Genomic DNA, 18,402 nt, shown 5'->3' on the forward strand with positions numbered 1-18,402 from the left:
GCATGCAACGGTGTTCAACAGAATCATCGGGTGGGACTTTACAGCACTTTCCGCTGATGGTATCTTCCGATCCCACTAATGTCGGCCGCCGGCGTGCGTTCCCCGGTAGTGGGATGGGTGAGCCATTCAGATTACCGTCGACTTCGATGTGACCAGTCGATCCTGCCGCCGGCCAAGGTCGAGGTGCCTCCGCCGTGGGGAAAGCCCACCGCGGGCAGGCCTGGTAACATTCTGGCCGTCATGTTGGTTCGAGGGTGACAATATTGGCCAGAAAACCAGGAAAATGCCCCACGCTGCCTCAAACAATACCATGGGATTATTCCAAGTCTGGGAAACTTTGGGATGCGGTGGATGTCAGTTGACGAGCAGTGGTTTCCTGATCACAGTTAAAAGGAAATGCCAATCTGACACAGCATGGTGTCTACTTTCTCCCTTTTTTGTGTCTAATGTATGCATATACAAGCTTGCATGTCCTTTGCTCCTTCACTCTCCTGCAGTGTAACCAGTCAGATGGAAGTTTCACAGCTCCCTGTAAATGGGCAATATAATCACAATCTCCACAAAATTGGAGCAACAGTCACTGCAGAAAGTGACTCACTTATGTCATTGTCATTTTATTGCAAAGTGCCTCATCTTGAACACTTCACTGTGGAATAGCAGCAGGATATCATATTGGAATGCGTCCCTGTTAGTGCCATTTTCTGGGAGACAAAGTCGCTGATAAAATAGGTTCTGCTCACAATCCCAGGACAAAATAGTTGAGAAACTCCCGCCATTTAAACGTCCAGTGACGGGTACACATTAAATACCCACGTTTGACTCGGGCAGTGCAGGAGGCAACCATGTGCCTTGCATTGCGTCATGCGTGTGTTGGAAGTTTTATCATTGCCCAATGCCTCTGTGCGCCTCCAAGGCACTGTCCTAATGTGCAGCACTTAATCAAGAAAGTATTAAATAACCAAAATGCTGAGGTGGTGAGAGTTAGTAAAAATTACTGTTGGAGAATTGCATTCACTATATCATTTTGATCTCAAAAGTTGCTCTGCATGTGACAATTTCATTAAGTCAACTCTGTTGACAGTTATCGTGCCATGGCTATGTTAGCAAGAATCCCATCTTAATTAAAAGACAGAATAACTCTTCAACAGCTAATAACCATTTCTAGCTGATTTAACAGTAAGGAACAGGACAATTAAACTGCACACAGGCGCGCGATCTCTTTGTCCACTGTTACAATGACATTGTGAGCAATGGTGACCACACGGTGCTCGTTTTCGTGCCTAACCCAGCGTGATTAATCTCCCATTGCACATTTCATTACACACTTACTGAAGGTTAAAAAAAATTAAGCATGTGTGGGTATGTAATGTTCAACACACTGCAACTCTCAGCACATTCGTTTGCCAAGCAGCTTATTATTTATCAACAATGCAAAATATTTTCCTGAACCCTTTAGCGAGGGGGGGTGGGGTGGAGTTTACTGGGGTGTCGGGGTGCAGTGGATAAAAAGTTTGTTTGCAACCAACAAAAAAATAAATGCCAGTGCTGGAATCTTACTCACTTAATTAGGAAGGTTTCTGATAACAGTCCGAAGCAAATGGATGCTGCTTTAAAGAGGGAATGCGGTGGTGGATCGTCGAAGGCTGTCATCATCCTGTACACGGTGAACGGTACAATGGTCATTAGGCCCAGGATTACAGTGAGAATCATCCAATTCTGCCAACGGCAAGCAACAAGCTTCCACGCTGAGCCAGTCTGCAGGTGGTACTGTGGACACAGAAAGAGTTGTTACAAGCTGGAATACATTGCCTGACAGGCCAGTGGGAAGCAGATGCAATCGGGACTTTCAAAAGGGAATTGGGTGAATACTTGAGGTGGACAAAAACTTGCAGGGGCATTTGGGAAAGGAAAGGGTTACTGGGGCCAGCTCTTCCCAAAGTGCCAACATTGGTACGCATGGCTTAATGGCCTCTTTCTGTGCCGCATTACACCATGAGATGAAAACAAATATCTTAATATGCTTGGTGCTATGATCATAAATAGTCTAGAGCCAGAGAAAAAACAAGACAGTGAAACAGCGTAGCAATAACTCATGTCTGATGACTTCTAATTATTGCCGCAATTCATTTTGCAAAGTTCAAATAAAATTATAGCTGCAAGTACATATTGGTTTACTCAACAACTCTGCCAGTTATAAATCTATCCTAATACTATCTTATGAGAAAATAGGGTAACGTATTAAACATGCAACTGTGTTTGAATCGTTATATATTATTAAACCAGTGAGGATGGTCTTTATTATGTACAGTATTTATATTCTACAGCTTGCAAGCTTCCAGCAAGAGCTTTAAATTTGTTACTGCAGACACTGTTGTATATTAATCCATATTTTAAAATGAAATTATGTTTGCTGTTTCCATCAACTACATAAGATAAGGGTGATTCAAAATAAGGAACACGAACAGTAACCCGCTTTGCTAAATTGCTCTGTAGAAAATCCTGGCTGAATTTTAGAGCTAGCAGCTATGTATTATGTGGTTTAAGTCAGAGAGCTAGACTTCTGCAAGGATCGGGAAGACCGTGGACCACCCAGAACCTGGCAGGCAGGACCCAACTGGGGAGGTCTCATCCCTATTTCTGACAGATTACATTTTTTGTTGGTGGGGGAAGGGGGCAGTGGTATTTCACAGAGGCAAGGAACCCAAATTCAGCAAAGCCATTTGAATTAGATTTTCCAAGTGCAGAAGGAGGCTATTCAGCCCATCGTGTTTGCACTGAATCCCTGAAAGAGCACCCTACCTAGGCCCACTCCCCCACCCCATCCCCCTAACCTGCACATCTTTGGACACTAAGGGGCGAATTAAGCATGACTAATCCACCTAACCTGCAAATCTTTGGACTGTGGGACGAAACGGGAGCACCCGGAGGAAACCCACGCAGACACGGGGAGACATGGTTTCGCTGGCTAGGCCTTCTTGAACTGCTGTCATCTATGTGGTGTAGGTACACCCATATTGCTGTTAGGAAAGGAGTTCCTGGATTTTGACCCAATGGCAATCAAATGAAAGAACGGCGACATATTTCCAAGTCAGGATGGCGAGTGGGTTGGAGGAGAACATCCAGGTGGTGGTGTCCCATGTATGTTCCGCCCTTGTCCTTCTGGAGGGGAGTGTCTGTGAGTTCGGAAGGTGCTGTCTAAGGAGCCCTGGTGAGTTCCAACAACGCATCTTGTAGATGGAACACACTGCTGCTCCTATGGCGCTGGTGGAGGGAGCAAATATTTGTGGATGGGATGCCAATTAAGCTGGGTTGCCTTTTCCCAGATGGTGTTGAGCTTCTCGAGTGTTGTTGGAGCTGCACTCATCCAGGCAAGTGGGGAGTATTCCATTACACTCCCGATTTGCGCCTTGTAGATGGTAGATAGGCTATGGGGCGGGGGGGGGGGGGGGGGGGGGGGGAGGAGGGGCTGGGAGGGTGGCGTCAGGAGGCAAGTTACTCACTACAGGATTACGAGGCTGTGAACTGCTCTTGTAGCCACAGTATTTATATGGCTAGCCCTGTTTGCATCATTAAGAATCATCCCAAGACATCCATCAAGAAATATTAACTTTTTTTTAAAATTTAGTGTACTCAATTCATTTTTTCCAATTAAGGGGCAATTTAGAGTGGCCAATTCACCTACCCTGCACATCTTTGGGTTGTGGGGGCGAAACCCACGCAGACACGGGGAGAATGTGCAAACTTCACACAGACAGTGACCCAGAGCCAGGATCGAACCTGGGACCTCAGCGCCGTGAGGCAACAGGGCTAACCCACTGGGCCACCGTGCTGCCAGAAATATTAACTTTAAACAACCTTTTCACTGTGGCCCTTAACTTCCTAGTTCATATCCCGTCCATACTCCGCACATATGAAACTGAAGTGCAAGCAACGAGCTTCCTTAGCTTATGGAGTTAAATAGCTGCTAACATATATAGGAAGCTGTGTTCTTTTTACTGCACTTGCTCCATCTTTTATGTTTATTAAATATTGCCTCCTCCTATAAGTTATGCTGCTGTACTTTGTTAGCCTCAGACAAGGAGCCAGCAATGAACAGCCTGCTTAGCCATATCCACTCCTCTTAATAGGAAGAAACTATTGGCTGCTTTATCTTTGTTTAAATTTATTATTGCAAATGTGTTGGTTTGGTTCCAAGGCGAAACGTGCTCTTTCCAAGAGCCGGTGCAGCCTCGATGGGCCGAATGGCCTCCTTCTGCACTATAAATTCTATGATTCTATGTTCAGTGTCTGGTCAATGGTAATCTGCAGGACGTGGATAGAATTTGATTTCAGAATGTATTGTCGCTGATTATGGTACTGCCTTCTTCTATATTCACACATATGTGCACTTCTCAATAGGTGTGTAATATGACAGGAGGAGTGGGGAAGTTTGGTGATCCTCAGGTTAAATCACCACCAGTCAGCTCGCCCCCTCAAAGGGGAAAGCAGCCCATGGTCATCTGAGACGAGGGTGACTTTACCTTCCCTACAAATCCAAGTGGCGGTAGAAGACTTCATGCCACTATTTCGAAGGAGAGCAGGAGAATTCTCCCCGGTGACTTGGACTAGTAATGGCACCTCAACCTAAACCAGTAAAACCTGGAGATTAGCACATTGTTATTTGTCCGAATTTGCTGCACTCAATTTGGCAGCCGCTTTTCCCACATTTCTGAAGTGTGGTCGCTGTTGCAAAGTTAAATCGGCTGCTGGGTTGTGAAAGGCGCTATACAAATGCAAGTCTTTCTTCAATACAGCTTAGTCCAGCACCTTTAGCAGCATTTGGAAGTGAAATAGTTCAAGCTGGAATTAAAGGGCAGCTGCCAACAAGACTCATACATGGTCCATTGGTAGAATTCAGATCTCATTCTCATCACACGATAGTTGGCGGAAATCTGAGCCTGCAGCTAGCCTGCCTGCTGAAGGCTGCTTTCACCCCTGTATTGGACTAGAGAGCACCGTTATAGACTTGCACCCGGACTCTTGAGTGGGTCCACACGCAGAGGCCCGTGTGAATTCCCTCAAGCGCACCCACCGTGCATTTCTACCAACAGGGTTTAAAACCGCAGTGTTTGTCCGCTCCTTCACCATCGTTTAATCAGTGCTCTAAATGCATTTGCAATGCACACTGCACATTGAAGGCTGTTGCCCATGAATTAGTTGCTCGGCTGGCAAGTGCCGTCAAGCTATCTGTGATTTTTTTTTTAATGTAACAGCGAGCCCCAGTAATGGCTCACTGATAACTGAACGCATCTATCTTCATTACCTGGTCATTTCTGCTTCGGTTTGCTCTACTGCTCGTAAAGGATATGTGTTTGAGTGAACGGCACAATCAAACCTTCATCCCAAGCAGATTCAGAACTTTCACTCATTTATTCTTGACTTCTCTTAATTACATTTTTATTAAAAATGCAATCGTTCATGATGACACATTTCCGCAAAGAGGGTTAGTGCTCACAGGGAGATATTCACTTCATCGCTGGGTTATCTGTTCAACTATCAGCACAAAATAAAGCAAGTCAAAGCAGTTTTTTCTGTGCTTTATATATATTTTTTATATTCCTGTACACATATTGTTAACTTTATTGCTGTGTTGCCGATAATATAGCTTTTTTGAATGTTAAGGGAATCAAGGATATGGGAGATAGGACAGGAAGAGGAGTTGATGCAGAAGATTGTCTATGAACTGGTTCAATGCCAGAGAATACGTGAGGGTTGGATTGGATTGGATTTGTTTATTGTCACGTGTACAGAGGTACAGTGAAAAGTATTTCTCTGCGTGCAGCTCAAACAGATCATTTAGTACATGAAAGAAAAGAAAATACATAATAGGGCAACACAAGGTACACAATGTAAATACATAGATACCGACATCGGGTGAAGGGTACAGGAGTGTACTATTAATCAGATCAGTCCATAAGAGGGTCATTTAGGAGTCTGCTAACAGCGGCAAAAGAAGTTGTTTTTGAATCTGTCTGTGCTCTCAGAGTTTTGTATCTCCTGCCCAATGGAAGAAGTTGGAAGAGTGAGTAAGCCGGGTGGGAGGGGTCTTTGATTATGCTGCCTGCTTTCCCAAGGCAGCGGGAGGTGTAGATGGAGTCAATGGATGGGAGGTGGGTTTGTGTGATGGACTGGGCGGTGTTCACAACTCTCTGAAGTTTCTTGAGGTCTTGGGCCGAGCAGTTGCCATACCAGGCTGTGATGCAGCCGGATAGGATGCAGATAGATACCTATGGCCTACCACTCCTAATTCTTAAGTTATTATCATTTTACCTGTATATAGAACATACAGTGCAGAAGGAGGCCATTCGGCCCATCGAGTCTGCACCGACCCACTTAAGCCCTCACTTCCACCCTATCCCCGTAACCCAATAACCCCTCCTAACCATTTTGGTCACTAAGGGCAATTTATCATGGCCAATCCACCTAACCAGCACGTCTTTGGACTGTGGGAGGAAACCGGAGCACCCGGAGGAAACCCACGCAGACACGGGAAGAACGTGCAGACTCCACACAGACAGTGACCCAAGCTGGGAATCGAACCTGGTGCCCTGGCATTGTAAAGCAACAGTGCTAACATCTGTGCTACCGTACCACCCAAGCACACCATTTGAAAAAAAAAATGAGAGGGATTTTATAAATGCTGATTCAGACTATACACATAGTATAAAAAATAAGGAGTATCTTACATTCTGGCCACTTTCACACAGAGTCCTCAATAGTTTCTTAAGAGCAAACAATAGGAGACTGTGTTTTTTTTTAAATAATTTTTATTGAAATTTTTCGATACAAACATTTACCCCTACTACATTTTAAATTATAACACAACAAATCCCCCCTGGAAAATCCTCCCCACGCCCTCCCCCTCGCGCACCCCCCCACCCTCCCCCCTCCCCCCCCCCTCCCCCCTCCCCCCCCTCCCCCCCCCCCCCCCCCCCCCCCCCCCCCCGCGCTACCAGTCTAGCAACCAAACCGTTTTTCCCTTTCTGCCGATGGCCTCGGGCAGTCATTGCCCGCGACCCCCCGCTGACGTGCTCCCTTCGTTGCTATCCCCCCCCCCCCCCTCCCTTCCCCCCCCCCTTTCTCCCCGGGTTGCTGCTGTTTCGGCCTCCAGTTCCTATCTCTGATCCAGAACGTCAAGGAAGGGCTGCCACCGCCGGAAGAACCCCTGTACCGACCCCCTCAGGGCGAATTTGATTCTTTCCAATTGGATGAAGCTTGCCATGTCGTTTAACCAGGTGTTAACACTTGGTGGCCTTGTGTCCCTCCACTGAATCAAGATCCTTCTCCGAGCTACCAAGGACGCAAAGGCCAATATTCCGGCCTCCCTTGCCTCCTGTACTCCTGGCTCCACCCCAACCCCAAAAATCGCCAGCCCCCACCCTGGTTTGACCCTGGTTCCCACCACTCTCGATACCGTCCCCGCCACCCCCTCCCAGAACTCTTCCAGTGCCGGGCACATCCAGAACATATGTACATGGTTCGCAGGGCCTCCCGAACACCTAACACACCTGTCCTCACCCCCGAAGAACCGACTCATCCTAGTCCCCGTCATATGGGCTCTGTGCAGCACCTTAAATTGGATGAGGCCCAACCTTGCGCACGACGACGACGAATTGACCCTCTCTAAGGCATCCGCCCATGTCCCATCTTCTATCTGCTCTCCCAGCTCCGCTTCCCACTTGTCTTTCAGCTCCTCTATCGATACCTCCTCCACCTCCTGCATTATTTTGTAGATGTCCGAGACCTTCCCTTCTCCGACCCAGACCCCTGACAGCACCCTATCACTCACCCCTCTATCGGGAAGCAAGGGAAATCCTTCCACCTGTCGTCTGGCAAATGCCTTCACCTGCAGGTATCTAAACGTGTTCCCCGGGGGGAGCTCAAATTTCTCCTCCAGCTCTCCCAGGCTCGCAAACCTCCCCTCTATGAACATGTCCCTCAGTTGCCTGATGCCCGCCCTGTGCCAGCTCTGGAATCCCCCGCCAGTGTTCCCCGGGACAAATCTGTGGTTCCCTCTCAGTGGCGCCGCCATCAGACCCCCCACTTCCCCCCTGTGTCGCCTCCACTGCCCCCAGATTTTAAGGGTGGCCGCCACTACCGGACTCGTGGTATACCTTGTGGGGGGGAGCGGCCATGGTGCCGTTACTAGCGCCCCCAGGCTTGTATTGCCGCAGGACGCCCTCTCCATACGTTTCCAAGCTGCCCCCTCTCCCTCCATCACCCACTTGCGCACCATCGATGCGTTCGCCGCCCAGTAGTATCCGGAAAGATTGGGTAGCGCTAATCCTCCACTGTCCCTACTCCGTTCCAAGAAAATCCTTCTCACTCTAGGGGTGCCATGTGCCCACACATAGCCCATAATGCTGCTAGTTACCTTCTTGAAGAAGGCCCTGGGGAGAAAGATGGGCAAGCACTGGAACAGAAACAAGAACCTCGGGAGGACCGTCATTTTGACTGACTGCACCCTCCCTGCTAGCGACAGCGGTACCATGTCCCACCTCTTGAACTCCTCCTCCATCTGCTCCACCAGCCTTGAAAAGTTCAGCTTGTGGAGGGTCCCCCAGTTCCTTGCCACCTGCACCCCCAAGTACCTGAAGCTCTTTACTGCTCTCTTAAAGGGGAGCCGCCCAATTCCCTCCCCCTGATCTCCCGGGTGTATCACAAAGACCTCACTTTTACCCACATTTAATTTATATCCCGAAAAGTCCCCAAACTCCGCTAGTATTTCCATTACCTCCGGCATTCCCCCTTCCGGGTCCGCCACATATAACAACAAATCATCCGCATAGAGTGATACCCGATGTTCCTCCCCTCCCCTTGTCAGTCCTCTCCACCCCCCTGAACCCCTCAGTGCCATCGCCAACGGTTCGATCGCTAATGCAAATAGTAAGGGGGATAGGGGGCATCCCTGCCTGGTACCTCGATGGAGCCCAAAATACTCTGACCTCCTCCCGTTTGTAACCACACTCGCCATCGGGGCCGAATACAGCAGCTTCACCCACTTGATAAATCCCTCCCCAAACCCAAACCGTTCCAGCGTCTCCCACAGGTATTCCCACTCCACCCTATCGAATGCCTTCTCCGCATCCAGTGCTACCACTATCTCAGCCTCCCCCTCCACTGCTGGCATCATAATCACATTCAACAGTCTCCGGACATTTGTGTTAAGTTGTCATCCCTTTACGAACCCCGTCTGGTCCTCATGGATTACCCCTGGCACACAATCCTCTATTCTGGTTGCCAGGACCTTTGCCAACAGTTTGGCATCTACATTCAAGAGGGAGATAGGCCTGTAGGACCCGCACTGTACAGGGTCTTTGTCCCGCTTCAGGATCAAGGAGATCAGGGCCTGTGACATTGTCGGGGGCAGAACCCCCCCCTCTCGCGCCTCATTGAAGGCTCGCACCAGCACTGGACCCACCAAGTCCACATACTTCTTATAAAATTCCACCGGGAACCCATCCGGCCCCGGCGCCTTCCCCGCCTGCATCTGGCCTATCCCTTTAACTAGCTCCTGCAGCTCTATCGGCGCCCCCAGCCCCTCCACCCGTTCCTCCTGGACCTTTGGGAACCTCAATCTATCGAGAAAGTTCTCCATTCCCCCCCTCCTCCTGGGCAGCTCAGACCGGTACAATTCCCTGTAGAAATCCCTGAAGACCCCGTTCACCTCTTGCCCCTTCTGCACTACGTTCCCTCCCTTCTCTCTCACTCCCCCAATCTCTCTGGCTGCATCTCGCTTGCGCAGCTGGTGTGCTAGCATCCTGCTCGCCTTTTCCCCGTACTCTTAGACCGCGCCCTGTGCCCTTCTCCATTGCGTCTCCGCCTTCCTAGTGGTCAGTAGGTCAAACTGGGCCTGTAAACTGCGCCGCTCCCTCAACAGCCCCTCCTCTGGTGTCTCCGCATATCTCCTGTCCACTTCTATAAGTTCCCCCACCAGTCTCTCCCTCTCCTGCCTCTCCTTCCTTTCTCTGTGTGCCCTTATGGAGATCAGCTCTCCTCTGATCACTGCTTTCAGGGCCTCCCAGACTACCCCCACCTTCACCTCGCCCGTGTCGTTCGTGCCCAGATATCTCTCAATGCCCTTCCGGACCCTTCCGCACACCTCATCGTCCGCCAGCAGCCCCACATCCAGGCGCCACAACGGGCGCTGGTCCCGTGCTTCCCCCAGTTCTACCTCTACCCAGTGTGGTGCATGGTCCGAAATCGCAATGGCCGAGTACTCCGTGTCCTGCACTCTCGAAATCAGCCCCCTGCTCAGAACAAAAAAGTCTATTCTGGAGTACACCCTGTGGACGTGGCAGAAAAAAGAATACTCCCTCGCCCTTGGCCTGCCAAATCTCCAAGGGTCTACCCCCCCCATCTGCTCCATGAACCCCCTTAGCACCTCTGCCGCTGCCGGCCTCCTATTCGTCCTGGAGCTCGATCTGTCCAGCCCAGGGTCGAGCACTGTATTGAAGTCCCCCCCCCATGATCAGGCCCCCTGCCTCCAGACCCGGAATGAGGCCCAACAGGCGCCTCATAAAACCCGCGTCATCCCAATTCGGGGCATACACATTCACCAGCACCACATTCTCTCCCTGCAGCCTACCCTTCACCATCACGTACCTACCCTCCTTATCTGCTACCACCTGCGCCGCCACGAACGACACCCTCTTTCCCACCAAAATCGCCACCCCCCGGTTCTTTGCGTCCAAGCCTGAGTGGAACACCTGTCCCACCCACCCCCTTCTCAGGCGTACCTGGTCTACTACTCTCAAGTGAGTCTCCTGCAACATTGCCACATCCGCCTGCAGTCCCTTTAGGTGTGAAAAAACCCTTGATCTCTTGACCGGCCCATTCAGCCCCCTCACGTTCCAAGTAATCAACCGGGTCGCAGAGCGACCCGTCCCTTTCCCCTGTCTATTAGCCATGTCCTGTCCCCTGTTCGCCCCGGGTCGACCCTCCCCTTCTGACCCGTTCCCCATGGCGATGGCCCCCCCCCCCTCTCTCCTCCCGTTCTTCCCTTCCCGTCCTCGGCCTTTCCAGCAGCAACCCGGTATCCCCCCCTAACCCCCCTCCCCCCCCCCCCCCCCCCCCTGGCTAGGACCCCTCCTAGCCGCGGTGTATCCACCATCGTACTCCCGAGAGTCAGCTGGTTTTCGCTGACCCGGCTGCCCCTGCCACACTCCGACTCCTCCCGATGTGGGGGGGGAGGGGCCTCCCCCCCCCCCTTGCCATCCCTCTCTGACCCCGCTTCAGCGCGGGAAAAGCCGCCATTGCTGGCCACACCCCACTCTTCTCTCCTCCCCCTTCCTCCGTCCCGCGCGCGGGAAACAGGGGAAAGCCCGCGCTTTCGCCCGGCCACACCCTACCCCGCCATCTTCAATTCCACCCCCGTCCCCATCCAAGCCCATAAAAAAGCCCCCTTAAAACGAGAGGAAGAAAAAAGAGAAAAAGAAAACACGCATAACCAACTTGCACCCCCCCCGTCCCGCCTCCCCAACTTAACAATATAACAATATAAATAACAAATCTCAAATAAATACATAAATACATAACTATGCCTGCATAACTAAATAACTACCCAATAATAACGTATTTAACCATCACCCTCCATCGAACAGAACAGTAACCATAACCCTTAAAAACAGATCAAAAAACAGTAAAAAAGCCCCCCCTACAACAACAATAATTAAGGGAAGTTGGCAACGGGAAGAGACACACAAAAAGGAACAAAGAAACCCCCCATAACACAAGTTTCAAAGAAACCAAACGATCCATCAACTTTAACCAAGTTCCGACCTGGCCTAAGAAAGACATGGGCCACTTGATCAGTCAAGGGTACTCGGGCGGCCTCGACCGCCGGCGTTCCCAAGTTCTAGTTCAGGTCCAGCTTTTCCTCCCGAACAAAAGTCCATGCCTCCTCTGGGGTCTCAAAGTAATGGTGCTGGTCCTTGTAGGTGACCCACAAGCGCGCTGGCTGCAGCATTCCGAACTTGATCCTCTTTGCGTGCAGCACCGCCTTCGTCCGGTTAAACCGGGCCCGCCGCTTTGCCACCTCCGCACTCCAGTCCTGATATATCCGCACCGTCGAATTCTCCCATTTGCTGCTTTTCTCCCTCTTGGCCCACCTCAGCACTTTCCCCCGATCACAGAAACGCTGGAATCGCACCAGCACCGCCCTCGGGGGCTCGTTCGCCCTAGGCCGCCTAGCCATGACCCGATATGCTTCTTCCAGCTCCAGGGGCGATGGACCGGCCCCCTCTCCCATCAGGGAGCTCAGCATCTCCGCTACAAATTTCGGGAGATCAGGCCCCTCCAGGCCTTCTGCTAGGCCCAGGATCCTCAAGTTCTTCCGCCTCATTCGAGTGTCCAGCTCCTCAACATTCGAGTGTCCAGCTCCTCAACATTCGAGTGTCCAGCTCCTCAACATTCGAGTGTCCAGCTCCTCAATAGGAGACTGTGTTAATGGTTGCTGCAGGTCTCTGCATTGCTAATGAATAGCCACCCGACAGGAAGGCCCTGCCCGCCTCCCCCACTCCGATAGCCCACATCAAACAAGAAGGCTGGGTTCATCTCGAGTCAATGAGATTGGACTCTGGTTCTTAGAAATCCTACAGCAAAGGCAGCACGGTGGTGCAGTGGTTAGCACTGCTGCCTCACGGCGCCGAGGTCCCAGGTTGGAGCCCGGCTCTGGTTCACTATCCATGTGGAGTTTGCACATTCTCCCTGTGTTTGCGTGGGTTTCGCCCCCACAACCCAAACGTATGCCGGGTAGGTGGATTGGCCCATGCTAAATTGCCTCTTAATTGTTAAAAATGCATTGGATACTCTAAATTTATTTCAATAAAAGAAATCCTAGAACAGTATGCCATCAAAGGTCTCACCACAACCTCACTAACTAGAGCTGCATCTTTCAATCTTTTAGCTTATTCACCCTTTCAAAAATGATTCCTGCACACAGACACTGTCCAGTTTTAAGCCACTGGAAATTTATAATTGAAGCAAAAATCAAGCTGGCATTGAGATGTTTGTCCGGCAGGCAATCCTTCTGACAAAGCTACTCTAAGGACATTCCCAAATACTCAACACCATTGCTGCCAAGGGGAAGCTGAGGCTGTGTGCCAACGCCCTTTCCTCAGAGACAGAGGGTTCTGGCCATGAGTGCCATCTCCAAGACTTGAGTGCATCATCTGGGAAAGAAATCTGCCATCCTTACCTGCTCTGGCCGACATGTGACTCCAGACCATAGCAACGTGGTTGGCGTTTAACGGCCCTCTGCAATGGCAGAGCAAGCCACCCAGCTCAGGGGCAATTAGAGATGGACAACAAATGTTGGCCCAGCCAATGATGCCCACACCCCATGAAGGGATTAAAAAAATAGGAGATAGGGTGGCACGTAGCGCAGTGGTTAGCACTGCTGCCTACGGCGCTGAGGACCCAGGTTCGAATCCTGGCCCTGGGTCACTGTTCGGGTGGAGTTTGCACATTCTCCCTGTGTCTGCGTGGGTCTCACCCCCACAACCTAAAAATGTGCAGGATAGGTGGATTGGCCACGCTAAATTGCCTCTTAATTGGAAAATAAAGTAGGATAGGGTGGATGTGTTGACTTTGGGTAGGGTGCTCTTTCCAAGAGCCGGTGCAGACTCGATGGGCCAAATGGCCTCCTTCTGCACTCTAAATTCTATGATAATTCTTTGCTCCCACCACCTGGCCTGCACCAAGCTCATCTTTGGTTGCTACTCAGTTACTTACTCCATGCCACTCCGCACTCCCCCTCACCATGGTACCTATAAAAAAAATAAATTTAGAGTACCCAATTATTTTTTGCCAATTAAGGGGCAATTTAACGTGGCCAATCCACCTAACCTACACATCTGTTGGGTTGTGGGGGTGAGACCCACGCAGACACGGGGAGAAGTTGTGGTGAGACCTTTGATGGCATACTGCTGTAGACAAACTCCACATGGACAGTGACCCAGGGTCGGGATTCGAACCCGGGTCCTCAGCGCCGTAGGCTGCAATGCTAACCACTGTGTCACGTGCTGCCCTCCGACCATGGCAGCCTGAGTGGTGACCCACCTGGTACACCCTTGAGGCTTGTCCTGCACGGTAAGCATTTGTGCATTATTCCTCAAACTACCTCTGGACCCTCAGGTGTCCGAGGACCCCAGTATGTGCATCGATCTAACTTGACATTCCAGCGCGTATTAAGGGAGTGTTTGCCCTTCGGCGGTGTCACTCCTTTTGGATGACACGCTAGAAAGTGCTGTATCAGTGCAGGTTGTTTGCCTGTCCCATTCTTCCCAGGCTGCATTCTCAGAAACAGCTTTCTAAAATGACAAATCCTGCGCAAGAGTTTGCTAATAATGTGCTGAACAAAAAGTGCAGGATCGTGCTGTTCAAAGCGTATTTGAAGTGTAGCCCGGAGATAAACTCATTCTCAAATATGTAATTTGAGAATATTATATGGATGCAAAAGAAGATATTTTGCAAACTAGGCTGACAACCTGCCAAAATGTGTCAGAAGTTAAGAAGGCAATTTTATGAATGCCAACATTCAGCATGTCAGATGGTATTAAATAAATGAAGAGATTTCAGGGGACTGGTATGTACATCTTTGCATTAATAGTCCTCAGTTATACTTCTCTTTCAATATATTACTGGCTTTATGGCCTTGTGGGTCAAAGCAACTATTGAGAGGTCGCAATCTGTGCCAAGAAGCTACAGTATCCGGGGATGGAATGTAATTACGTTTTTTAAAATTCCTTACAGAGAAAGAACCTCTTTTGACCTGTAAAAGCTCTTAGGCTAAGAGGAACATGAGATCATGGACAAATTGGAGATGGTTTTAGTAATTCTGCACTAAATGCAAGCTAGACTTCAAGCATCATCTTTTCTGTTTAATGTTTTATTAGCATCAAAACGCCGTTCAAACGGAGTTCCAACAATCAGTCGACTGTGATAACAGAATAATAAAAAAAAATTGCACTACTTCTGTTAGAACGGTGTTGCTTTTTCGCTTCACCAACCCTCTGCTTTGCCTTCTCCATTTATTTTTTCCCGAGTACATTTCTGTTGCTTTCCTTCTGCGAGCTAGAAAGTGGATCCCGGTTTTGTTGTCAGACTTTTTGCAGGATTTGACAGTCTCCAAATCTCGAGAGAATCTCTTCCAGCATGAGTTTTATGTAACTTTAGATGAAATCTCATGTGTTGCGTTAAATCTATGACTTGCTGCTGATACCGACCCCCCCCCCCCCCAGCCTCCCCGTTTCTCCAAACAATTTGCGCAAAGTGGTGGCCACCAGCCAAAGCCAAGATGCGGATAAAAATCAAAATCAAAAAAAAAAATTAAGTAAACCCAAGGAAATTGGGGAAAATGGTGAACCGGCCTCCAGTCTGAATCTGTCAACAGGAAAAGCCAAAACAATCCAAACACAGAGTCAAAACAAATTCCTAAATCTGGGTGGGGGGGGGGGGGGGGGGGGAGGGGGGGAGGTGGGGAGGGGTGAGGTTGGAGAGGGGGGTCGACTTGCCGATTTTCAAGAGGGTTTTGGAGGACGACAGGGTGTCCATGGAAGTAAGAGTTGGGGGGGGGGAGGGGGTTGCTGGAGGAGGGATTGTGGCATGAGATCCTGCGGAGGGTGACTGCCTTGACTTTACGCACAACCCGTGGAGGCCAAATCACTGAATGTTTTTCAGACAGAGATAGATAGGTTCTTGATTACTAAGGATATCAGGGGTTATGGGGAGAAGCCAGGAGAATGGAATGAGAAAAATATCAGCCATGATTGAATGACGAAGCAGACTTGAAGGGCCGAGTGGCCTAATTCAGGCCTAATTCTGCTCCTATGTCTTATGGTCTAATCCTCAGAGAACTCTGCATTTCTCCCAAAACTGGTGTCTTCTGCATCCCCACTTCCTGCTCCCACCATTGGTGGCTGTTCCCTTAGCACTCTGGACCCTCAGATCTAGAATTCCCACCCTACATCTTTCTGCTTCACCACTTCACTCTCCTCCTTTACGATGCTCCTTAAAAGCCGCATCTCTGTCGAACTGGCTCTGCTAATATCTCCGTCTTTGATCTGTGGTTTCTTTTCGCCTGATAACAATCTTCTGAAGCACCTTGTGATGGTTTCCTGAGTTGAAGGTGCTATATAAATGCAAGTTGCTGTTGTAATCTTAAAGTAGAATGACATTACATATAGATGTGGACTAGGACCTCTAGCTGAGTCTGTTTTACAGAATGTACCACCACAGCATCCAGACTCAAACAGAACCAAATCAGCAAATTCCTCACGGACTCCGAACGCACTAAAATGTAAATACTTTTTGTGTTTGTAGTGTCGAACGGACATCCTATGAAAAAGATGGAGCAAGAAGTTGGGAAAGCTACAATCATAGTTTGATAAATTAAGAATATCAGAAAGTTTTAAAAATTATATATTTTATTCAAAATTTTTTAAAATGATAAATAAATACAAACAATAATAATAACAACAAATTCTATCTCTGAATAAACTTATCTTTTTTCCCTCCCCCATTTATTTAACAATTAATGGTGATCAACTCTTTAAAGTAGATAATAAACGGTGGCTACATCCGGTAGAATCCATCAATTGAGCCCTTCATGATGGTATTTTTTGAGATATTTGGCTTTGTTTATTGTCACGTGTACCGATGTACAGCGAAAAGTATTTTTCTGCCAGCAGATTCAGACAAATCATTCCGTACATGAAAAGAAAGTGCATAATAGGGCAGACATAAAATACACAATGTAAATACATAGACACAGGCATCGGGTGAGACAGACAGGCGTGTAGTACTACTCAGCAGAGAAGAGGTGTGAAGAGATCTGATCAGTCCATGAGTGGGCCGTTTAGGAGTCTGTTAACAGCAGGGAAGAAGCTGTTTTTGAGTCTGTTCGTGCGTGTTCTCAAACATTTGTATCTTCCCAATTGAAGAAGTTGGAAGAGTGACTAAGCCACGTGGGAGGGGTCTTTGATTCTGCTGCCCACTTTCCCAAGGTTGCGCGAGGTGTAGACAGAGTCAATGGATGGGAGTGGGTTCGTGTGATGGACTGGGTGAATTCCACAATATCTTCAAGCCGTATTGAGGCGGTTGTTGGTTAAGAAGATTTCCATCTCACTAGTATCACCTTACGAGCAATTAATGAAGGAAAGGCGAGAACATCGGCTTCCGTCCCTGTCTGAAAATTCGGGAAGTCCGATATTCCAAATATAGCTTCTGGAGGACAGGGATCCAATTTAATTTGTAGAATGGCCAACATGGTTTTGAAGAAGGAGGGCCAAAAATCTATGAGCTTACGACAAGACAAATACATTTGCACATGATTGGCTGGGCTAGTTTATTATGGCCCAGGGTTTAGAGAACATCAAAGTGTATCATGGAGTTCATCTGACCCACAACTTTGAATAGATTTTGGTTATGGGGAGCACAAGGGCCCACTTTACAGGTGTGATGCAACAGAGATCTTAAGTATTTTAAAAACAAAAACACTGTTTATTCTATGAATCCAGTTAACATTTTATAAACACACAGTAAACATCTTATCAACTACCAACACTGATACCACCTCCAAAGATACAGTACTCGATAGGTAACCCTTAGTAACTTTCCTAACAACATCCATCAGTCAAAAACCCTTTTTAACAAAGGCGGTAGGTTTGCATTCCTTACAGAAACAGGTATAACTTTGAAATCATCAAATGATCTGGAGATATTCTTCAGAGAGAGACCCAACAAAACCTCCTTGGTTTGAATGCAGCTCGCCAATTGAAAACGAAACTAAAACTCAGAGCCAAAAGCAGCTTCCAGCTCAAAATGAAAGTAAAAAGCAGAGCCCAGCGCCACCCACACACTGACATCACTGCAGCCACTTGAGAAGACAGACATTTCTTCAAGTGACATTCCCATGACAAATTCTACACTGTTCGTGCTCATCTTTCATTCTTATAAGCACCCTACTCATCTTTGATTTCGTTAAATGGGCTGCATATATTCAATTGAATTAATCCTGATCTAGCACATGACGATGTTGTGTTTATTCTTCATAGAAATTCACACCGCACCTTATTTTCATAATCAAATCCTAGTTGTTCTTCCCATTTGGTTTCATTCCCAACTGAAGATGTAGCTTTCTGTGCTATAAGTCTCTCAGAAACTCCCAATGTTTTTCCCCTCCTTCTTCCCAGTGAAGGATAGAATTTTCTCTCATAATACAGAAGATGGTAACTCTGGAAAAGATGGAAAAATCTTTGTTGCAAAATTAGAAATTGGCAAATATGCAAATTCATCAGTCCCTGAAATGCCAAATTTAGTCATCAATTCTTTAAAGCTTGCAAATCAGCCTTCCACAAATAA

The 18,402-nt window shown here is 48.4% G+C and overlaps 1 protein-coding gene across 1 annotated transcript in view; it reads right to left on the reverse strand.

The window, feature by feature from the left end:
- LOC119964381 overlaps nt 1–18,402 on the reverse strand; it is a 283,807-nt gene that overhangs the window by 44,580 nt on the left and 220,825 nt on the right. Inside the window, exon 4 of the mRNA XM_038793775.1 lies at nt 1,562–1,767. Coding sequence (XP_038649703.1) covers nt 1,562–1,767 — 206 coding nt within the window. The remainder of the gene's footprint in view (nt 1–1,561; nt 1,768–18,402) is intronic.

The sequence above is a fragment of the Scyliorhinus canicula genome, chromosome 4 (assembly GCF_902713615.1).
Source record: "Scyliorhinus canicula chromosome 4, sScyCan1.1, whole genome shotgun sequence".
Taxonomy (NCBI): Eukaryota; Metazoa; Chordata; class Chondrichthyes; order Carcharhiniformes; family Scyliorhinidae; genus Scyliorhinus; species Scyliorhinus canicula.